Genomic DNA, 25,565 nt, shown 5'->3' on the forward strand with positions numbered 1-25,565 from the left:
CACGGCATGGAGGTTTAAAAAGCATTTAAAAAAAAAATTTAAATTCAAAAAAATTTTAAAAATTTTAATTCCAATGTCACAAGTCGGTTTGTTGGCGGGAAAAAATGCTTCTCCCTGATCGGTGTTCCAGAGGTTTCCCACTTTTTTGGAAAAATCTGCTTACCGATGTATCATTACACTGAATTTGCCTCGCTATAGCACAATTAGAAGTATTGTTTTGATAACGCAACGCACTTTTGTTGCTCACTTAGGACGGGTTGTTTCAGAGAATTTGACCGATTCTTCAAATTTAAAAGTTAATTTTCAAGTTCTGTTATTATTTCAGTTATGTGAAAGTACTGGCCAATAATGATATAGCAGAACTTGAATTTTTACTTTGAAATTTAATGAATTGTTCAAATTCTGAGAAACCACTGGCCCTTAGTTGAAGTCTCATAGACATTGCGATTCGGTAAAACTAATAAAATGACCAATCATTGCAAAAACGGCCACTAAAATGAAGAAATATTGGGTTCTTCTGCAAGAGGACCGCTTTATCCCATTTCTATTGCATCTATTTTTGTTGCGCTGGGTGCAAGTGTAACAAATCGCAAATGGTAACTGGGCAACTCAGAACAGTGGTATTTTCACACACTCTTGAAAAGTGATATGAATCCTATAATTTCTATACCCGCTATATCCGATTTTTTGACAAAATGATCTGAGTATGACATCTTGTTCACATTTTTGCGAGCAACAAGAGGAGCCTAAAATTGAGTTTCAAAACCCTCCTTATCACGACCAAAAACCATGTTAAAACTGCGAGTGAGAAACCAAATCCGCTATATCATACAGAAAGTTACTATCAAAACGCGCTATATCGGATTCAACCAATCACAAGAAGTTATTTTGCCAAAATACAATATGGCCGCCGCTCTGACGCCACGCTCGTGTGTCAAAATGATCTACGCGTGTGTTTCTAAACCCGCCATGTCGGCTCAGTTGACTTTCAAAAGCCTCTATATCACGAAAGTGAGTATCAAAATCCGCTTTATCCATTTTATTTATCGAAATTACTTAATTATTGCTAGACATTTATAGAAAAATAAATGCTTTTCGAAATTTTATTACTCCGATTCATTATATAAAATTTTTTAATGCAATTACTTATGTACGCTAGAGATGTGATAGTTTTTTGCGGTTTTCTCCAAATCAATGAAAGTTGATATAGCGGGTATAGAAATTACACGACTCATATAAAGCCATGAAAAGTGATTAAAAATCTAGGTTAAAAAAGTTATATTATTTTAGGTTTAAAGGACAGTTTTTTTTTCCACAACTATTAATGACTTTATTTAACTTTTCGAAAATGTGTTGAATTGCCACTGTTGCCACGGAACCTCACAAATATGTATGTAGAAAATAGTACAGGCCATATTTCCATAAATAATAGGAAAAATCATATATTTTTAAGACAATAATCACAAATAAAACTTACTATTATTATTATTATTATCTACAACAAAATAAAAAATTTCTGAAAGGGGAATTAGCAGAAAATATGCAATGACAGCTCTTGATGATTTTGAAGAAAAAAAGTAAATATAGAAAAGTGATTAAAGGAGTAACAGTAAGATATAATATTTAAAAAAAATAACTTTTAGTTTGACAATTTACCCCTATGTCATAAGGCACAGGCTAATGGGGACAATGAATGGGAGGGCGCTACCATCTCCCTTATCCAAAGCCGTCACAGGGTGCGCCTGCGCATAATTCATAATAATTCTCTAGAAAAATATTAATCACAGCACATAATTTAATCTTGTTTACTCAGACATTTCATGCACTCATAACTATACTTACTGTAAACTTTGTACAAAAGCTAGCCTATCTCCCACTACCCCAACCTCCATTAATCAAATTAATATACATTATATATTATTATATTGCCTCATTTCGTTTACCAGCATAAAATATACTATTGTTATTTGTAAATAATGTAATTATGCAAAACACAGTATAATATATCTAGTGCACCAAAAACAAATACATATTATACAGCTTAAGCATTACGAAACAACAGTGCTCTTTATTGGAATCTGTTGCACGTAATGTTTCTAAAATGAGTGTTCATAATAAATTATTACCTATTTATCTAAGTACAAACACGGACAGTACGAACTGACACTGAGAGATCCCACCACTACCCTATATACAATTTTATTAACACAATTTGTACACAACTTATAGAAGGAAAAAATAAATGTATTCATATCTTATTGAGGTTACCGCCCGCTCCTCTATTACGTACATATTAACATGCAGTGACATTTTTTACGATTTTCCAAAATAAAAATATTTTGAAAATTACATAAAAATTTCATTATGAAATATTGACAAAGTCACGTTTAAAAGGATATCACGTTTGTTTGGGTAAATGTTTGGTTACAAGATATTAGGAGGCACTTGTGCGGGCTTGGTGTGCTGGGCCGCACTGATGATATCCTGCAGGCAGTGCGCAAACTCCTCCAGCACTTGCCGGGCTGCCCCGCCACCCCCCAGGCTCTCTGCATCGGCGGCCTGCGCCACCAGACATTGGCACACGGCTTCAATCACGTCGCTGGTCATTATGCTGCATGGTTGCCTGAAAGAAACAAATATATATTCTACTTGTAATTTGAGGTTATGTTTACAATTATTTTAGCCTGGATTTGATTTCATCCCTTTAATTAAAACAAATCCGACTTGTACCATTCACATTATTTGAATACGTATAGAAATAAATCCCTTATAAAGTAACCAATACAATGGCTTTCAAAATATAAGTCGACTACTAGAGGCAGTTAATCTCAAATGTTACCCCAAAGAGTTATCTCTAAAAAACCAGAAAGTATCCAATAGCTTGTATTTTAGATTGCAAAGAAAGTAATGCAGTTTTAGTCAATAGATGACAATTGTTTATGGTGGAATTTTGCAACAAATTAGTCTGGGTACTTTCTGCTGACAATCCTCCGTGATTCAATTTGTTAGCTACTTAATATATCTAATTTGTTGCATTCGAATACGCATGTGTTTATATAATGTAGATGTCACCTGTGGCAGGTTGCTTTTTTTTTAAAACAGCTCCATCTGTTGTATGTAAAAGCAACACCCGCTATTGTTTCTCTGTCTGCATAAACAGACTCAGCCACAACAACGCGTGGCGGAGTACAGCTAGTATGTATATAAATGAAAGTACCTTTTTTGTAGAGCTTGGTTATTTTTTGGTGTGAGAAGATTGCAATTATTGCGGGACGACACCATACTGAACTGTTCATTGGCAGGGTCGGAGCCTATACCCATTACACTCTCAGCCCGAGATCTCCGCAACGTTTTCTTGTCCAACGAATCCTCGATATTACGACAGCCGACACACTTGCAGTTAGCTGAACAAGCGATTTTACCCTGTAGAAAAATAATATTTCAATGATGGCTCTATTTTGGATGTGCTAATTTGATCATATTTAAATTAGTAGAGTTTTTTACCTCATAGCACTCGCAATAGTTCTTTAAGCAACCCGATCTCTTGCAGTTGCATCCTTTATTATGCCGTCTTACTACCTCTGGTCCCAGATTATTTTTAGCCTTTCCAATTTTGGGCCTAAAAAAAAATACAAAAAAATCTTAAATTAGCATAAGATTCTGCAGTATTGGAACAATATTTAATTATTAAATGGAATTATAAACATAAATGGGTGATAAGTATAGAACTTGACGTGAACTCACCTAAAGGCATTTGGATTTCTATCTAAACAACTTCTGATGGCTTTCTGGCGGTATTCTTCATTTTCTAGATTATTAAAGCAATTATTGCAGTTACACTGATTACAAAACTCTCCATTGGCAAAGCAATCACAGTACAGTTTGAGACATTGTGATTTGGTGCAGTTGCATGGTTTGCGTGGACGAAGACCAAATTCAAGAGCTGGAATACAAAGAAATCATTATGTATATACGCATTGGCATTTCCAAATCTTTAAAGTCATAACAAACTTCTGCAGTTTCCCATCGGGCAAGTAAGTAAGAGAAATTATTATCTTTTTTAATGGCGGAATGTTACGTTAAATAGATAACGATTCTTCCCCATTATTATTACTTTTAACTATGTAATAATAATCATATTAATCAAATACCCTATAATGTTAATAATACCTCTAACTTCTGATGTTTCCCATACATTCTGATGGCAACCTTCTACACTAGTGACACCTCGTAACATGACTTATGGGCCTTGGTATTTTCTCATACATTTTAATGGACGTGATATGAAATTACATTCTTTATTTTACGTTAAAAAAATTATAGAAGGCAAAAATTTTTGTTTAACCAATCGGCATACCTGCCGCCAAGATTGGGGGGCTGCACTTTTTTCACATCGGCATATTGCCCACATACATAAACTTTTCCCACATACCTACTTAGATGGATCACAATAAAATTATAATCTATATAAAAGCATACAAAGTGTTTAATTTGGGGAAAGATGGGGTGCAATACTGCACAGTAATAATCCTAATCAAGTATGCACAGATGTCACAAATAAAAATTAGTATGCCGATGGGTTAAACTAGATATCCCACATACGACCTTACTGCTTTTTTTGGTCATACATTAAAAAATATATTAAAGAGGCTATTAACTCTGTCTTTGATGGTTTAGAAGGGTAACAAAATACTTGTATAATTGTGAGAAATTTTGAAAAAAGTTATCAATATATTTAATAATATGAATGTATAACAAAAGTTGTAAGTCATTAATATTATATTCGATAATTCAAAACAAATACAAAATTCTGTTTTTTTCAAGACCCGCATTAATAAATCCTTTCCTACAGCCCCTACCTTAACCCGCCTCGCAAGGCTGCAGGTGGTGATATAACTCCTCTGCCGAAAAAAAAATATGAAATGTGTTTTGAACATCAACATTGACGATGATTATAACATCAACTTGAACACAGAATGCTACATGAAACTAACTTTGCTGAATTAACCTTATCTTTATAACTATATTCTCATGGTTTAATCCACGTTTGACGAAATCAAAAACATTTTATTTGCTACGATTTAACGAAATCATTTCATCAACTATAAACCTGTCAATGTTTTTTGGCATCTTGAAAAACGACTTGGGAGTGTTTTCACTTTTTGTTCGTAAACTGAACCACGGAACTCACTTTTTTAAACATATATACAGTAGAACCTCGTTAATTCGAAATCCAGCGGACATCAAAAATCAAATTTCGAATTAACGAATTCCCACGTAATTCGAAATTTTATGAAAAACAAAAAAAAAAAAAAACGCCGAAAATCGATTTTCTCGGCCGCCTCTTCAAATCCGGGTGGTATTTTAGTTGTAAATTCGTATTAATACCAATTATTTCTTTATTTTCGCGGTCGATTACCGTAGCGGCCGGCCCTGTAAATTCAGATATTCGCAATAAATTCGTAAAAATGCTATATATTTACGCGTAAATCGAGATTTCGCTGCCGATTTCGGTCGCGGCCTACCCTTTAAATTGAGATATTCGTAAAAATACGATATATTTCCGCGTAAATCGAGATTTCGCGGTAATTTTCTGTCGCGGCCGGCCCTTTATTTCAAATATCTAAATTTGAATTCGTAAAAATACGATATATTTCCGCGTAAAACGAGGATTCGCGGCCGTATTCCGTCGCGGCCGGCTCTTCAAATTCAGATATTCGAAATAAATTCATAAAAATGCTATATATTTACGCGTAAATCGAGATTTCGCTGCCAATTTTGGTCGCGGCCTACCCTTTAAATTGGGATATTCGTAAAAATACGATATATTTCCGAGTAAATCGAGATTTCGCGGTAATTTTCTGTCGCGGCCGGCCCTTTATTTCATATATCTAAATTTGAATTCGTAAAAATACGATATATTTCTGCGTAAAACGAGGATTCGCGGCCGTATTCCGTCGCGGCCGGCTCTTCAAATTCAGATATTCGAAATAAATTCATAAAAATGCTATATATTTACGCGTAAATCGAGATTTCGCTGCCGATTTTGGTCGCGGCCTACCCTTTAAATTGAGATATTCGTAAAAATACGATATATTTCCGCGTAAATCGAGATTTCGCGGTAATTTTCTGTCGCGGCCGGCCCTTTATTTCAAATATCTGAATTTGAATTCGTGTAAATACGATATATTTCCGCGTAAATCGAATTTTGAATCGAAGTTTTTCGTCGCGGTCGGCCTTTTAAGTTCAGATATTTGAAGTAAATTCGTAAAAATATGTCATATTTCGGCATGGATCGAAAATTTTCGGCCGATTTCCGTCGCGCCGTATTTTTTCAACGCGGATATTCGAAGTAAAGTTAGTAAAAATACGATATATTTACGCGTAAATCGAAATTACGCGGCCGAGTTTCGTCGCGGCCGACCCTTTAAATGCAGATATTTGGCGTAAACTCGTAAAACTACTACATATATCCGCGTAAAATGTATTTTCTCGGCCCTTTAAACTCGGATATTCGAAATAAATTTGAAAAAATATGACATTCCAGTGTAAATCGATTCAGATTTACAAAATAATAATACTAATTAGGACGATGTATAACCACGTAAAAATACATTTTTCGGCGTTTTACCGCCACGGCTGACTTTTAGATTCAGATTTACGAAATATTATGATTTATTTTCGCAAAAATCAAATTTTTTCGAATTATACGAACAAATTTTCGTGCGCGGACAAAAATAAATTTCGAATTACGAATTAACGAATTTCGAATTAAAAAAAATTTTGTATGAAAAAATTTTTCAGCGGAAATTTTTTTTGCGAAAATTTCGAATTACGCGTTTTTTCGAATTATCGGGGTTCGAATTAACGGGGTTCTACTGTATTTTTTTTTTCAAAATACAAATTAGAAAACGGAAAACACCGCCATCAAATACTAAATCAATTCGATTTGCGATCATCGAAAGGAATGTCAAAGTCAACATACTACACTAGCTCCATCTGGCGTTGGACATATTAATATTATAGGGTATTTGCAAGAACTTACCGCTTTCAAACTTGGAATTATATTCAGAAAGTTCTTCTTTTATTTCCACACTTGATGTCATCTGCATTGATTTATTTGCTGCTGCCTGTGATAAAAAAAATAAGAAAATAATTCTTATTATTGCCACAAAAAATTATAAACTCAAAAGGATTAAATCATTAATACCACAGGACATTGTTCCAGATAATGTTATCTCCATCTCTTATGTTAGAAAGAAATCAGAGAGAAGAATACCACACTACGTTGCCGATTCCCAGACACGAGAAAGTGCATCTACTGGCATTTTTGGGTACATATTTAAATATTTATCACATGAAGCTATTGGTGACTTCGTCATGTATTAAGAATACCAGAAGATCGAACTCTGCTGAAAATTCTGAGCGCTATTACAGAGGGACAATGTCCAGTGAACCGCCCCAGTCATAGGCGGGAGAAAGAACTCCAGAAGATGGGTTGTTAAGACAAAGGGAATAAGATGAATGTATGAAATTAGCCATGACTACTTACAACTGTTCTAGGCTGAATCTGATGAATATAAGATGCAGGCAGCATGACTATGTGTTTGGGCTCCATGGTAGGGCCAGGAGAAGATGGGGACTGGAGTTGCGGAGAATCTTCAACCTCTTCTTCCACCATCTCCTGGTCCAGCATGTCGTTACTCGAAGACATCTGTGCATTGGAAATGTTTTAAATATTATAAAAATTTAAATGTTCTAAATATTTATGTATATCAAAGGGATTATGAGATGAAAGAAATGAAATCAAATTGAATGTGATATATACAATAATGATGAACAAATAATAATTTACTGAATAACCAGCAATCATTCCAGTGTTTTGAAATATTAACATTTAAACTGAACTACACACTGACTGAAAACAAAAGAATTCAGATAAAATTTGAGTTCCGAAAACTTGAAATTCTAGGTAGGCCCATTCAATATTTTTAATATATCTACAATACAATAAGAACTATTATTTTTATTTATGTAATAGTATATAAAAATAATAGTTCCTACTTATTTTAGAACTTAATAAGTAGGAACTATTATTTTTATGTATGTAATAGTATGCGTAAAGCTAGGGCTTGTTTGTAATGTAATACATATTTATAAAGGCTGAATAATAAAAAATGTACTTTATTATGGAGTGAAATAGAGGGAAGATAGGAGTCCATATAATTTTGGAAAAAGGTAAGATAATAACCAATAACTGCTCAAAAAACCAGCAAAATATGAATTTATCAATAAATCTTCAGGTCATCAGCGAATTTTAAAAAATTCATGTGATTTTTCATAGATATATCTCAGAGTAACAATAATTGGAATAATAAAAATTAAACATTGCAAAAACACCTAAAAACAAATTACACTTAAAAACAAATTTGGCCGAGATTGAACTCACAAATCACGTTTCAAAATGTAAAAATGGCTACAGCCAAAGATATTAGAAGAACTAGATATGCTATGTTGGCCGCCGGACCGTAGCCGGAGTACTACCTAATTAGGGTACTTTGAACGGTATCGGGACGTGTACGCACAGAAATCTGTTCTATGTATTAGTGCGGATACCTTAGCGCAAGCGAAGGTGTGCAGTAGTATTGGTGAACAAAACCGGCGACACTCGGCAAAACAATTCCACTCAGTACGAACTGCTCATAGCACATCTCGTTCTTCTAATATCTTTGGCTACAGCCTTAGTTAGTAACGAAAATGCAATAAAAAAAAAATAGCGGCACAAATTGAAAAATAAAAACTGTCAATTTTTATTAACGATAGGGAGGAAAAAATTCATAAATTAATGAATTTTTAAATGTACCCACGGTCCGAAAGGTTTAATGGTATAAAAATTTGCATCTGCCACCGGTTAGATTTTAACAATATTAAAAAAAAAAACAGTTCAAATTCAAACCTCTTCTTTAATGTTTTCTGGTGAAGTAATGACTTCTTCTTGTTGTTCCTCTATCTCTATTTCCAGTTTTTCTCTTTCTTGCTTCACTCTTTCTGGTATATTCAGCATAGTTACAGGGGGTTGTGCTTTAGCAGATTGTGAAGGCGCAAGGGTAAACTAAAATTTTTAAAACGAGTAAGTCAACATAATATTATTTACATATCCACTCGCTTGCCCCAGACTTTTAAAGCAGCATAGTCCACTTTTTTGGACTTGCGATATCGTCTGTCCTGAGTTGCTCTTCTATTTATTTTTTAATATTTTATGTATGATAGCTATAGAAATAAAACTTCTTGCTTTGTGTAATCTCTGAATTGGACTTTCTATTACTAAAGATTTTAGAATAATAACATTGATATTTATTAAGTTGTTCAAGTGTCAAAGTTTAGTGACATTTTATGGAGATTTTTTGTATTTCCGACGATTTGTCAGTACAAATATAAATCTAGATATTTTTTTTGTATACATATAAGCATTATATTTTAAATTGTTTCTTATTCTTTTCCACTTCTATTAGTATAAAAATAAATAAAACGTTTGTTGACATAAAATAACAATAAGTTTATAATTATTTATATTATAGTACAGTAGAACCTCGTTAATTCGAAATCCACGGGACATCAAAAATCAAATTTCGAATTAACGAATTCCCACGTAATTCGAAATTTTATGAAAAAAAAAACGCCGAAAATCGAGTTTCTCGGCCGCCTCTTCAAATCCGGGTGGTATTTTAGTTGTAAATTCGTATTAATACCAATTATTTCTTTATTTTCGCGGCCAATTACCGTAGCGGCAGGCCCTTTAAATTCAGATATTCGCAATAAATTCGTAAAAATGCTATATATTTACGCGTAAATCGAGATTTCGCTGCCGATTTCGGTCGCGGCCTACCCTTTAAATCGTCGCGGCCGGCCTTTTAAGTTCAGATATTTGAAGTAAATTCGTAAAAATATGTCCTATTTCCGTCGCGGCGGGCCCTTTCAAATTCAGATATTCGAAATAAATTCGTAAAAATACGATATATCTACGCGTAAATCGAGATTTCGCGGCCGATTTCCGTCGCAGCGGGCCATTTAAATTCAAATATTCGAAATAAATTCGTAAATATACGATACATTTACGCGTAAATCGAAGGCCGACCCTTTGAATTCAGATATTTGGTGTAAACTCGTAAAACTACGACATATATCCGCGTAAAACGTATTTTCTCGGTCCTTCAAACTCAGATATTCAAAATAAATTTGAATAAGTACGACATTCCAGTGTAATTCGATTCAGATTTACAAAATAATAATACTTATTAGGACGATGTATAACCACGTAAAAATACATTTTTCGGCGTTTTACCGCCACGGCTGACTTTTAGATTCAGATTTACGAAATATTACGATTTATTTTCGCAAAAAACAAATTTTTTCGAATTACACGAACAAATTTTCGTGCGCGGACAAAAATAAATTCCGAATAACGAATTTCGAATTACGCGTTTTTTCGAATTATCGGGGTTCGAATTAACGGGGTTCTACTGTATCAGGATTGTTTAAACACAGTCTCCTTATTATTTGATACCAAAAACATTAGAATTGATTCACTTTTCAGGTCACATTAGCGAAAATTACAACTTTCGACAGTAATTATTTGAGCGCTGTCAGTCAAAGTCCACTCTACTCTCTTCCCGACAGAATATTTTGTGTGAACAGTTTGTATATTTTTAACTTTGAATTAATTTTAAATACAGCCTGTTTTTAAATCTTGTTGCAAGATGATTTGACCCTTTGGATGTAAAATTTTACTGTATGATTTTTTTTTTCACATTTCTGCTAATGTTTCAAAATGTTATTCCCAAATAACCCGTCTAATTGAAGCTAATTGGGTAGGCGAATGATATTTTTATTTTACTTAAAACTTGCATTCTTTATTTGCTTTTGTAAAAATCCCACCAACGTGCCAGCACAGCTTAAGGTAGGCGACACATTACGCTATACGCATCATGGCTTCGCCAAATTCAGCATATCACTCGCCAATGGGAACTGGGAACACTACCAATGGGAATGTATGGCGAGTGATGTGCTGCAATAGGCTCAGCCACGAAAGTATAGCGTGGTCTGTCACAGGCTTTATACTGTCATTTCACAAATACAGGGGTTTTTTTACCCGCAAAGGTTTGAAAGCCTGTAACTTTTAACATTTCAGGAAGACTACAACTTTTTTTGGTATCAATCGAAAGAAGAATGAATTTACAATAAAATATTACAAAATAGTTTTCATATCTCACATGAAAAAAAAGCTGACTGATAATGATGAATTATTTTTTTTTACACATAGTCTGTTTATTTATCTATGAAAAAAAAAATTATATCTATAAACTTACATAGAAAATAACGTAATTACGGTATATTCTTTGTAATGCGTTCATGCATTACGTTCAGCTCGGCCTCCTGTTTGTTAATAATAATAATGATTGGATTATTTGTATAGTGCCGTTTTCGTGAGAATATCACCTCAAGGGTGCAAAATGGGCAATCCTGACCGTTTTTGTTAAAACGTGGGGCAAGTGAGTGGATATACCTAATTAAGAAATGAGGTAAAAAATTATTACAATGAAAAAGGGAAAAGTATAAAATAGACTTACGGTGAGTGGTGCAGGAGTATCATTCATTTTTTGAATCGCTGATGTCATATTCATAGTCACGGGTGCATGTTTGGTTTGTGTTTTTCCTACAACTGAAATTTTACAAGATAATTTTTGATCTGTGAAATGAATTTGTAACAAAAATTAATGCGTAAAAATGCCAAATATATAAAAGTTTAATAATGATTATTGGGAATCTAATAGAGCATGGAATGATCATAAGATTCTGTAGGTCCCAAAGACTGAATTGGACTAGCCACGTGGAAAGAAAGATAGCAAAAATCATCACCAAATGGGTTCACAAGTGTAAGCAATATAGAGGCAGACCGTGGAACAGATAAACTGACTACGTAGAAGAAGATTCGAGCAGGATGGGATAGCCTGAAGACTGGATACAAAATGCTCAAGGACCAGAGCCGCCAGTTGAGAACATTTGTGTAGGTGGTCAAATCCCACCCTGAGACGTAGTGCCACAATGATGAATGATAACATTTATAAGTAAATATTAGTTTATTTAAACTGTCCATTTTGACTTACATTTTTGTAAGGACGTGTGGGGGGCACTGGAAGTGTTTATGATGCTCTGACCCTTGCTGGGAACCACTTGCATGACGTTACCTGCGTCAAAAATAAAATGCGTAAGAAAAGTACATGTAATGTCCTGACATAAAATAGAATAGTTTTATTCTCAGTCATTTTATAAGGAGTAAAGGCCTTACTACTATCACTTGATCTTTCTTTATCAAAATCACCTTGTTTCCACAGGTTGAGATTGAGAATGATATCAAAGCTGTAGTAACATCTCAAAAAGGAGTTCATGACATTTTTATAAGATATTGTATAAAAACACAAAGAAATACTCACAGGGCATGTTGTTACCCTGGATGAATGCTTGGTAACAAATAAGTTTATTTGTACATTACTTTATGTAAACCAAACAAAAGTGTAAAACAATAAATTAGTTTACTATGTAGTTTAATTAAATCAACGTTCCCTGCATAAAGTACCTACTCTATCAGAATAATTATATGTCATCTATTATTTCATAAAACGCCCATTGTTTTAGTAATTTTAAAGTTGTCTTTGCTAAAACATAAGATTTGCAGAAAGAGTCCTTTCATAAGACCTTAGAATAAGCATGCGACATTATTATCTGAAAACCATACATAACATACGAAATAAAAATGCATGTGTATAAATGAAATATGAAAAAATTTAAAAGTTGCATACTTTGGAAGTCCGTAATGAGGAATGTCTTTGGCAGCATCTGAGGGGTGGACACTTTGGTTGGGGAGGCTAAGGCGAGGGTGGCAGGGGGACCGCCGGGGGAGGGGGGTGCGGCTGACGAAGAGGCTTTGTTTTGGCTGAGGCCAGAGGCTGGCAGCAATCTCACATATTGCACCTGAAATACAACATATTATGTTATCATAAACATTGTAACTTTTATAGCACAATTAGTTATTGTGAATCTGTGACTTTGGAAATAATGACCGTTGATCGTATAAAATAATCCTTTTAATGTCATTATAAAATCAAGTTATCTCTATTATGTTGTATTTTTATCTGTCTAAAAACCTCCAAAGGCAATTTTCTAGATATATATAAACACATTTTTTTAAAAAATTAAACACATTACAGTCGGATCTGTTTTTACACGATTTTTAAATAACATGGGCGACAAAGTGCAAACCTAGATTTTTAAAAAACATGGGCGACAAAGTGCAAACCTAGATTTTTAAAAAACATGGGCGACAAAGTGCAAACCTAGATTTTTAAAAAACATGGGCGACAAAGTGCAAACCTAGATTTTTAAAAAACATGGGCGACAAAGTGCAAACCTAGATTTTTAAAAAACATGGGCGACAAAGTGCAAACCTAGATTTTTAAAAAACATGGGCGACAAAGTGCAAACCTAGATTTTTAAAAAACATGGGCGACAAAGTGCGAACCTAGATTTTTAAATAACATGGGCGACAAAGTGCAAACCTAGATTTTTAAAAAACATGGGCGACAAAGTGCAAACCTAGATTTTTAAAAAACATGGGCGACAAAGTGCAAACCTAGATTTTTAAAAAACATGGGCGACAAAGTGCAAACCTAGATTTTTAAAAAACATGGGCGACAAAGTGCAAACCTAGATTTTTAAAAAACATGGGCGACAAAGTGCAAACCTAGATTTTTAAAAAACATGGGCGACAAAGTGCAAACCTAGATTTTTAAAAAACATGGGCGACAAAGTGCGAACCTAGATTTTTAAAAAACATGGGCGACAAAGTGCGAACCTAGATTTTTAAATAACATGGGCGACAAAGTGCAAACCTAGATTTTTAAAAAACATGGGCGACAAAGTGCAAACCTAGATTTTTAAAAAACATGGGCGACAAAGTGCAAACCTAGATTTTTAAAAAACATGGGCGACAAAGTGCAAACCTAGATTTTTAAAAAACATGGGCGACAAAGTGCAAACCTAGATTTTTAAAAAACATGGGCGACAAAGTGCGAACCTAGATTTTTAAATAACATGGGCGACAAAGTGCAAACCTAGATTTTTAAAAAACATGGGCGACAAAGTGCAAACCTAGATTTTTAAAAAACATGGGCGACAAAGTGCAAACCTAGATTTTTAAAAAACATGGGCGACAAAGTGCGAACCTAGATTTTTAAATAACATGGGCGACAAAGTGCAAACCTAGATTTTTAAAAAACATGGGCGACAAAGTGCGAACCTAGATTTTTAAATAACATGGGCGACAAAGTGCGAACCTAGATTTTTTTCCATCCCATAAACTTCCCAATAATAGTGTAGGAATAAACTATGACGTGTTTTATTTTTTGAGATCCTGGAGCGATTTTCATATAGCGGAATCTTTCTTTTTAATTGAAAAGAAAGACCAACATTCATTCCCAGGTTACGAATAACCTGACAATATTTGAAAATATCTCCCTTCCATCATAGTGAGAGGAAAATGTTGTAACTTATTGAGTAAAACCAAATTGTAATATTCAATCATTGTAAATAATATTAAACACTCTCTAACGAAAAATGTCAAACAGAAAATTACAGATAGAGCAAACTCCCAGCAAGGCTGAGGTTTTGGATTCAAATCCTAGATGCGACCGAACCTTTTTCTAATTTTTCTGTTTCACATATTTCATTTGAGAGTTATAAATTTTATGTTCAATGATTCAAGAATAATGAAACATAATGAGAAGAAATCTTAGGCAAATTTGGCCATGAAAGCTAGTATTGTACATATAGGTCAAAATAATAAAAGTTCGGTCGCATCGAGGAATTGAACCCAAATTTGAACATGAAAGCTAGTACTGTATACATATAAGTCGAAATAATAAATATTTACACACATTAAATTAAAAGCCATGAAAAAGGCCACCATTCTTGATAGTTCACCATTACCATTCAGTCAAACCACTAGCGAAAATAGGTGTGCATTTTGCAGTGTTCAATTGTGCAATGGATGTCTAGCAGGATTTGAATGATAAAAAGACATCTTATAAGCATCAAAAGACAAACTTACCCCTTTCCCAGGAATATTGATTTGGTGAATCTGTTGGGGATTGATCTTCTGTCCCGCAGGAATGCTCGCCAGCAGAGTTCCAGTAGAGCCCTCCATCTTGATCACCTGCTGTTAGATTAGAACAATTAGACTTCATAAACCACAAATAATACACAGTAAGCAGCCCAAGAGCATAATCTCATACATAAATTAGGACGTATGTATGCATAGACATCCAAATTGATAGACTTCCCCTAACATGAAATCTGAATATCATTTCGACGAGCTGGAGGCAAACCACGTGACTATATTTTTGGCACCAGAAGGGTTTGAGAATGCTTTAAATAAACTAAAAGATCAGTCGTACATGGACAGCCGAAGAGCGCATACTGAAATAATCAGACCCTGCGCAGAAAAGTAAAGTTCGCTAAAGTAAGGCAAAGGTTTGCAGCACGGTACATTGTGGGATTTTTCTACGCAGGATCTGAATGTACATTTTTAAACGAACTGCCCGATGTAGCGACGCTAAAAATGAATGAGGTGGGTAATTTATAACACATTTGTAAAAGTGTCTAAATAGAGTAAAAAAATATAAAATTTTGGAAACAAGCCCAAACTTTTATTTGGGATTTGTAGTTAAGTTTTTTATGCAGCCAGCAATTTGCAAGCAAATGTAAAAAGGGCTAGTCATTTATTTGTATGCATATTTTATTTAGAAGGACTGTAATTCTATCATTTTCATTTATTGACAAATTACAGAAAGGGAGACGGTCACGCTGCTCTTCCTGTACTCCGCGCAATTTGGTTTGTTCCCCTTTCCGTGATTGGAAAGTTGTCCATCAATTTGAATGTCTGTGGATGTATGTATGTTTCATCAAGTCGTCAAAAATGTTAACTTCTTTATCAATCAGTTTGCTATTATACCAGAATATACCAGATGCAGAAGTGCTGCTTTCACCACTGGCGGTAAAAAGGAGAACTCTTCACCCTATCGGTAAAAAGGAGGACTACATTAATTTTAATACAATCGAAATAGTCCATAACCCGGAGCAATACCAGCATGGACCCAGGTCCACAAGAGCTAGTAGCAAATAATTTAAGAAATATGTTCTATTGAAAAGGTTAGTGTCTTACTTTAGCAGGTTTGTTGGAAGGAGCGGGTCGGATGACCACACTTTGGGAGCCGCCACTTAAAATAACTTTTCCCGTGTTTGCTAAAACAAAATATATTTTGATTTAAAAACATTATAAATGCATGTTTATTTTTATTATTTACACAAAAATGTGGCAACTATGATGTTAGTGAATTTATTCTAAATTAGATATATAAAGTACGTAATAATAATATATCATGACGTTAATGCGCAAATCACAATTTGAACACACAATTTAACACTAATACTGTCATGTCATGGCTTGGTCTATGTCACCATATCCCTCGCCATATATTCCCATTGGGTGAAATAGGCAAAGCCACGAGAGCATAGCGCGTGTGACTAGTTTAATGGTTTAAAAAAATTTAACAGGTGATAGTGATAGTACGTATAATATATTTATGTTGTAATGCAATTGATGCTTACTCTGGGGAGGAGCTGGTAATATTTTAGTTGGCGACTTCATTGAACTTATGAGATTTTGCCTGATTGGGCGGACTATTGGAGTGGATGTGGCAACAGGCTGCTTCGTGGGAGACACGGCTACTAACTGTAAAAACGCAAAACAAATGTGAGAAACATAACCAAACCGAGTATGTATAGAATTTTTAATAATGGAAACTTAGGTATAAATAATATTAATGAGAAAGCAAATTAATACCTGAGTAATTTTTCCACCAGAGAGTAAACCCATTTGCTGTGCTTGCTGAATACTTATGTACCGTGCCGGACCATTCTTCTGGACTGCCATAGACCCTGTGGATGCAAACATTATTTTGTTAAATTACTAAAAAACGAAATGTTTACAATAGAGGTGTAGAATTTGAGAGGTTGAGATATCGCATCTTAGTGGCCTCATAGGCAGTGGCGGCCAGCTAATATGTGCTCCCGAGCGCCGAACAACCAACAAGATTTCCGACATGGCTAATCACAATACGAAACTCGGTTCGGTTATAATATCTCATACAAAAGGTGCCTACTTATTAAGCGCGCTTAACTTGCAGACCGACTTTGACTTGTGCCTATGTTCGTAGCAGTTCGTTTTCGATTGCGATCCAAAATTTAACTGCTTTGTCGCATATTCTGTGGAACAGTCGAAAGCGTGGGTACATACCAGTTCATACTATTCTTTGCAAATAATACCTTATCAAGGACGGCGTTTGGGGTTTTACCACCACATCAGAAGGAACGGTTTATTCAGTAGAAAGTTAAACTAAAACGCGTATGTTTGATATTATTGTCGATATCGTGGTTTCAATTTACCATCTGCTATTTTTCAGCGAATGTTCCGCTTCTTCGATACAAGCATACAGGATAAAACATGTCATTAAGAGATGAGTGATGGTCAGATTACTTATTCTTATTATCAGTTTAGTCAGTACTCGCCGTTGCCGGACCTTGTCTGTGGAATTTAAAACTTTTCTTACTCTGCGAAAGTTTTGAAGTTTAATTGCAGGTTATATCGATCTTGTATATCAATTATTAATAAGGCATATCAATTGCAGGTTGTACTAATTTATGATTACTTTTGTGTTTGTTCAACGTATAAATTAAGAATAAGTTTGAATGTGGAATACATTGAGAACAATAGGTCGAGTTTTGAAAACAAAGTGATAATACAAAATGCCGGTTCACCTAAAACCTGAACTGATAATAAAACAAGAGTGAAAATCTGGATCGAAGAAGTTTACTCGATCATTTAACAAAACAATGTATAACAAAGCTTCGTAGCTGTGTGCATGTGATCAATTGAATAGTTTATTTTGTTTTCCGTGTTTAATTTATGATATTGATTCAGTTTGGACAATCAACGGTGTTACTGATGTAACTCACCTTTCTGAAAAAATAAAAAACATAATTCTTGTCATTTACATTTACAAAAAGTTTTGAGCTTAAAGGTTTTAGGAAAAGTTGACATCAGAATGCAATTGGATTCAGGCTACCGTGCCTAAGATAAACACCATAATGAGCTATTTAATAAAAATCAATTTTACAACTTTTTTATAGTACTTGTTTATTAGAAGACTATCCCGAGACTGTGAAATTACTAAAACTTTTGTGCACCATTCATTTGGAATGACCTCAGTTGAAAGCTAAAGATGTTTCTCAACGTTAAAAAGAATAAAATCTTTTTTAAATACGTTGAGCCAGGATAGACTGAACGCACCATCGGTGTTTACCATTGATAGGGGTCTTCGCTAAACAAAAGGAGCAGAGAATAGAACTTATTTATAAATAGGTATGTACCTTTATTTAATTTATTTTATGACTTAATGTTGTAATCCGGTGAACCCCCACATATTTTGACCACCGGCCGCCACTGCTCATAGGTGTGATATCGAGGGCTAATATTACTACAGTTAGGTAACTCCAAAATCAGCGTATCAGAGTTATACACAAAACCGGTTCCATGATAACTCAACACAGTGACAATTCAACACACTTTTAAAAAGTGATATAAAGTCATTAGAAACGATGAAAAAAAAAAAAATTTAAACCTAACCTAACCTACTTAACCCAGTTGATAAAGTTTTTGTTTCATCACTTTCCATGACTTTATATAACTTTTTAAAGATGTGATAAATTATCATTGTGATGATTTATCCGGTCACCCACAAAACCTTAACTTTATTTACACATAATAAATTATATATTAGGGTAGGTGGATTTAAAACACAAGATGTTAACCATTGAAGAAAAAAGAGTAATGTTAAAATCCAGTCCATTTTTTAAATAACTTTTTATCAATAATGACCTTCTCACTTAGATAATGTACCAGTATATTATTTAATTCTTGATGTTAGTTTTAATACTTAAAATTTTTTTAAGTTTTAATTTTTGTGGTTTTTGAAAATGCACCAAATCTATTGACATGACCAGTGACGTCACCAGTCACCAGTTTCAAAAAGCCTACGTTTTTTTTTCAACCGGCGCTGTATTTTGTATGGGAGTCGAGACGATTTTTATTCTCAAGGTTACCCACTTTTAACATTGAAGAAGTTTAGGAAAATGTTAGCATCTCGTCATATTATTGTATTGAAACAAAGATCCAAAATACACCCATGATGGCACATGATAAACAATTTACCGATGTTTAAAAACCTGCATTTGTCAATGCATATTATGTTCTAAAATACCCACAAAATATAAAGAGATGTTTAAAATACCCACAAAATCCCCAAAAGTTCCTGCAAAATGAAACAAAATTCTATTGAAATTAATATTTATATTTAAATATCTAGTCAGCTTCAAGCGTTTCGTTTAGGCTTTAAAAATTCTTTTATTTGAAAATTTGCTGTGAAAGAAAACGAAATATAGTACATTCTTACAATTATTGTAAATATTATTTTTCAATATGGTTGGATACTTAAGAAATGTCCAGAATCTCAACATTTTCCCCACAAAAAGGTTCTCCGGGCAAAAAAGTCAATGCTTTTTTCAGTCAATTCAATTTTAAATTTGGGGAATTCTCCATGAATTGGCAACTCCAATGTGGATATTGAACACAATAGATATATTACTCATGTAGACTGGTTGTGATGAATCAGAAGATTCAGTCGTACCAACCAAACGGTGTGTTTTAATGTGACGGTGTTTTATTCGTTTTTAAATGACGATTTATAAATTCTATGTATAATAATTTATTTTATTTTATTTATTAATTCGGAATCAGCATTTCTTGATCTGTATGAATATATTTTTTTAAGCCTACTATTAATTGATAAAAGATGGTACACAACATAAAATTGTCTGGTAAGGTATACGAAGGATTTTAAAATTTCCAGTATAAGAACAGTTTGTTTTCAGCGATTACTTTGTCAAAATTTCATCAATAGTGCAATGACTCCAAAAAACCAAATACAATTTACAATAAGTATCCTCGCATTTAGACGATGATGCTCACCATGCTGACTGAAGTGGGGAACTTTATAAAAAATCAACTGCGGGCGTTGACATGTTGAATACATAGTCTGGTTTTGCAAAGAAAAAAGAAACACGTTCCTTCATTAAAATCATAGACAAAACTTGTAATATTGATTTTATCCATGCTTACGGCAATTATACGGATGTATGTGCTATATAGCATCTACGTTAAAAGGTTCTAGAAATCCAGCTGTTTCTTAAAGATTCCAGTAATCCGAAAATGCATTAAGCTGAACAGGCTCGGTTTTTAATTGTTCGGATCATTGAGACTATACTGTAATGTTTTAGGTTAACCTGGGGTGAGTGTTAGCTTGGTGAGAGGGGGAGCAGGGCGTTGGCGGAGCTGCAGCAATTGGGCGGAGGGGGCGGGGGAGGGGGCACGCACCACCCCGCTCACCCCCACTCCACCCACTACCTTTAGACGGGCGCCTCCACTGGGCACCACCACCACCTGTCTGCCCGATAACTCGCCACCTGAGTGAAAATAAGCCAAAATAAGTACATTTTTCTTTCAAACTAAATTATAATGCGCTAGTGCTAAAACTTACTACTACAGACTATTATTTATTTCAGTTACGAACTATAAAAGTTCTTAAAAAATGTATGAACTTTCATTTTTATTTTATTTATCAAAACAACAATACCTAACAAAACCCAATTAAAAGAAATAGAAGACGACAATGCTAATGTGAAGATTGACATTGGTAAACCCTTATTCTATCTTTGGTACTTTTATAGCAGCAGGTCACAGAATAAATATCTGAAATGCACTATGTAATTATTTTTTTTTTAAGTATGCAGTAGGCAAAGTAATAATCATCTGTTGTTTACGGAATTGTATTAAGGTTTTTTTTTGTCAAAATGAACCTGAAAAATTGTTTTAACTACTTTAAAACAGTGGAATGGTGATTTTCTTATTTTGCATCTAAATTTTCTGAAAGCTTAGCCATGAAAATAATCGCTAATAAACTAAGCTAGCCTTTGGAGTATAGAGGCCTGCAAAGGTTTATAATTTTGGTATGCTACAATCATATTTACCTAAAATCCGACTAGGTCTGGCTTGCAAATCAGACAGCGATATCTTCTTAACGCTAGATGACATGGTGATCGGCTTTGGAGCGATGGAAACTGGTTTCAATGACGAATTACTGGCAACTCGAAAGGTCTGTAAATTATTACTAGTAAATATCACAAATATTCCAATGAGACATGTGTAAGTAATGGCAATGTTATATTGGGTGAAACTAATTATTACCTGGATGGAGAATGATTGTCCCAATGCAGAAGTCGGGAGACTGGTAACTTTAGTAACTGGTTTTGGGGCGAATAGTTCTGTAGGAATTACTTCCCTTATCGACTCTTCAAGGTCTGGTAATTGAATCACATTAGCCTGGGTACCCATCTTTAAATTAATCTGAAAAATACATGTTTCAAACATACTTGACTTATTTTAACATGAGTATTTAAAAAAATGTATATTTTTCCTTTTTACAATAGCTGACTCACACATATGTAATATGGAAAGTCTAGCCGGCTGATCGATCGGCACCCAAGATTAAATTCAAAATTTTACAGAATGTATAGGTCAAATTAATGGTATCCGGGTTTAAAAAGTGGCTTATTCTTTATTCCATTGACATCTATTGAAATTTAAAGAAGAAATATCTTCACTTCATCCAGATACATGAAAAAACATAGTCCCCAATTCTCGGCCGCCGGGAGGCCAATTTTAGTACGGGATGGTTTCATAGCTTAAATGTTTATGTTATTATAATAAAAATTAATGTTTTCAGAACAAGGTAAGTGTTTTAAATGATAAATAAAAAATGCCAAAACAAAGCCGCACAGGATTTGATTTGTTGAGCGGTGTAAAGCAAATTAAAGCATTACGGAATGCCCTGAATTGTTCAAATTCTTGGACAGCCTTCTCTCTTAGAATACAAAGGTATCGTTATGTTGGCTATCTGCTAATTACTATTGAAACTCCGACCATCGTTACATCATTGTGTAATGTTGCATTATGTCAAGTATTCCGGGAATAAGTACTATTAGTATTATTTTTTAAATGAAAGACAAACATTCCCGGGTTACGAATAACCTGACAATATTTGAAAATCTCCTACTACCACTACAGTAAGCGGAAAATGTTGCTTGTGTTGTGATGGAGAACTTAGCCAGACGAGTAATTGAACACACTTCGCCAGGGTGGGACCCAAATGCGATGTCAACTCAGCCACCGACCGGTCGAAAATTACTGATATTTTTTCTGGACCATCTGAAATTCCCGGCATTGTTTAGGCTTTATACAGAGTTATTCAAAATCAGACTTAGACAGTGACCTTTTTTGAAAGTCAAGAGTGCGAAATTTCATCTATCTTATAATAAAACTGTAGGTTTGTTTAAAAATCAAACAAACGCCGTCCACCCGGTATCTTAACACTAGGCCGCCCGCCCGCAACAGACGCTCTCCTTTATATAAATAGATTATGCAGAAATTACATTAACGACTGCTAAAAATCCAACGATTTATTGGCATTGTAAAATATATATTGGAGATTTGTTTTTATTTGTTAGTGAAATTTACTAGTATGACAAAAATCATTTCCATCACCTGCGTCTGGTCTGCTAAAACTTCTTCTTCACCGCCAAGGATGGGCATGTTGTGAGTTGAAGAGTCCTCATGTATATACTCCTCACCTCCTAAAATAAATTAGAACATTAGGAAGAAATTGTATATGAAAAGAAAACAATAATGTCTAAATAAAAGCAAATTGTGCAATCATTACATAGTTGCCAAAACTGAAAATTTTTGCTGTGGTTACGGAATAAAGGATTTTTAACATATACACTACCATTTGCAAAAAAATTACTCACAAATAATCCGTGTCAACTGTGATACGAGCATATATTTATGGATTTGATCAAGAACAAAAAACAGATCTCCGTCAGAGTCTCCGAATCAGACGAATTTGTGTCCCAGATAACCAAAGTAAATTAGTATTAGCTTCTTTATTTGGTATCTGTTCCTTGATTTTCACCCAAATAACCAGCTGCCCTGATAAACTGGTGTACCAATTAAGCGGAATTGACTTTATTTATGTCAAGGGAGATTTAAAAAGTTGCAATAAACTTACAATTTAATACACCTATGCAATATTTCTCATGTTTCAACGCAATATTTATCTTGTTAGTATGATGTGACGTTTGCCGAAAGATTTAGTTTCAATCTAAATAACTCCAACTAAGAACCTAGTAACCCATTTTGTGCATGTTTTTCCATCTACCCTGATGTAAATGGTCGGTTTTTGTACTAATTAATTTGAAACTTGTTAAACGTGAAAGTTGTTAATTCAATAATTGGGCGGATTTAGAAGTAAGCGGAGAAGGGAAATTTTACCTAAAAAAATATAGATGAAAGTAGTTGGGAGGAGAAGGAGAGGGAGAAGGGGAGGTGGGAAAGTACCAGGCTATTCAGATCAGGTCACCAAACATGCTAAAAGCCATTTCAAACAACAACGTTTCAATTCTAATGGTGGTCTTACTCCAGGGCGATACTGAGAGTATCTTCCACTCTGGAACGTGCTGCAAATATATCTTAATTTATTTTAAATGATTTAATGGTGAAATAAGACATATTAATCAAATAAAATTTACTTGCGCACGCCGGAATTTGAACACATGACCTCCGGATCGTCAGTCGAGAGCCTTCCCCTCGACCAAGGAGGAAGTCAATTATGTTAGTGATAAACAAGGTTAAGAAATGGTTGTACGTAGATCCTTTAAATGGTTGTACGTAGATCGGATGAATAGATGAGTGTTAGAAAAATAGTTGCGTTACTAATTATTTACATAAAATAATATTACCACATTGTAGAAACATTTAAAAAAAATTCAATCACTGCACAAGTATTATTTGTAAAAAAAAACTCAAAGTAAAGGACAATATAAAAAAAAAAGTTTTTAATAACATAGCCATTCCGTGGCCCTAATATTGATCCATCAATAATGATATGACCCAGTAGCAACCATCTGCGTCACATAATGGGGCGCGAGTCCCGCCGTAAATAATACACATATATTTTTTTCCATGGAAGCAGCGCTTTGAAAGAAAACATAAATTTAACCTGAACCGACTATAATATGAACCGAAGAGGCAGGCACAGGAGACAGAATATCAAGTATACTAATTAACTTGTACATGAGTTAAGTTTTTCTATTTTGATCACTCAACAGATTGTTGTCAACTTGTCAACGGTTCCATACAAACTAAATCATATTAAAAACATACCAATAATTTGATTGTCTGTTTCCATTTCGTGATCATCTCGTATTTGTCCAAGTTCCATTTCTTCATCTATTTCACTTTCAAAATTCGCATTGCTTACGTCAAAGGAGCAATCAGATGTTGTCACAACTTCTTGCTCACCGTTGAACTCGATCTTAAAGAATAATAAAGAAATATAAACATGGTTTAATTGAAACTTAGGTTTTAAACATTAGAATAATTTATCAGCAAAGTCATCATACCCCAATAGCTCCATCGTCCAAGCCCAGAGATTCGTCAAGTTGCTGGTCCATTTTAAAGGAAGATATTTGAGTAAAATTTCATTGAATCATAATAGAAAATTTTAAAACATATTTTCCGATGAAATATTCAGCACTATTTACAGAAAGATAACGAGAGATTTGAAATTGGCCGCCATTTTATTTCCAATTGTCAAATACAAAATAATATACGTGAATACGCCACTCATTGACAAACAAGGTTTCACCAGTGATCTTTTTGATTGGGTACACTTCCTTTGTAATATAAAATATCTAATTAAAAACCCCGACAATATCATAAACTGTTATTAAATCCACGGCAACACCAATAATTTATCCAAATTCGTCGAGAATGTTGATACATTTTCAAAATACCATCAAAAATTCAAAGCGCCCATTTCAATTTATTCGTACAATGATGCCAACACATTAATTCGAAAGTGCGGCAATGAAATAATTTATTACTAGCCATTTATCTAGGTACCATAAATTCAATCGGGTTATAAATTATTATTTTTTTTAATCGTTTGTTCATATTTTTTAAATTTTATAATGCCTTGTTGTGTAGGTAAAATATACACTTTCTTAGAATCCTGACCTTCAAACAACCATATGAGACTTAACTGTTAACAGATGTACTGTGACTTTGAAAATGTTAAATAATTAATATGTCAAAGTTTAATGAGTATATTTGCACTTCACGAAATGAGAGTCCAGAATAATAATTTGGTGCGTTATTGATTGATATGTGAATATTTTTTTATAATTGCCATTACTTTACAAAATATAATAAAACCGGC

At 34.0% G+C, this 25,565-nt stretch overlaps 1 protein-coding gene across 1 annotated transcript; it reads right to left on the bottom strand.

Annotated features, from left to right (window-relative positions):
- Positions 1-2,210: 2,210 nt before the first annotated feature.
- On the bottom strand, positions 2,211-25,166 carry LOC149426536 (uncharacterized). Its single transcript, XM_089631617.1, has 21 exons — positions 24,748-25,166; positions 24,509-24,659; positions 22,832-22,920; positions 21,476-21,634; positions 21,259-21,385; positions 20,515-20,694; positions 16,958-17,052; positions 16,723-16,846; positions 16,277-16,356; positions 15,164-15,268; positions 12,858-13,029; positions 12,492-12,518; positions 12,165-12,245; positions 11,628-11,719; positions 8,957-9,112; positions 7,553-7,714; positions 7,046-7,130; positions 3,745-3,943; positions 3,505-3,619; positions 3,218-3,423; positions 2,211-2,623 (listed from the first exon to the last, which is right to left on the bottom strand). Exons 1-21 carry the CDS (start codon positions 24,796-24,798, stop codon positions 2,425-2,427), a joined length of 2,655 nt encoding a protein of 884 aa, XP_089487743.1. The 5' UTR covers positions 24,799-25,166; the 3' UTR covers positions 2,211-2,424.
- Between the last annotated feature and the right edge of the window lie 399 nt (positions 25,167-25,565).

Source organism: Hesperophylax consimilis, chromosome 1, assembly GCF_061612785.1.
Source record: "Hesperophylax consimilis isolate HC1 chromosome 1, BYU_Hcon_1.0, whole genome shotgun sequence".
Taxonomy (NCBI): Eukaryota; Metazoa; Arthropoda; class Insecta; order Trichoptera; family Limnephilidae; genus Hesperophylax; species Hesperophylax consimilis.

Bases quoted from the DNA above. Each gene is read 5' to 3' on its own strand.
- LOC149426536 (XM_089631617.1), bottom strand. From the start codon at position 24,798: ATGGACCAGCAACTTGACGAATCTCTGGGCTTGGACGATGGAGCTATT. The intron at 11,720-12,164 runs GTAAGTCAAAAT...GTAAAATTTCAG, and splicing joins CCACACGTCCTTACAAAAAT to TTGTAGGAAAAACACAAACC. The intron at 3,620-3,744 runs GTGAGTTCACGT...ATTTTTTTTTAG, and splicing joins AGAAATCCAAATGCCTTTAG to GCCCAAAATTGGAAAGGCTA.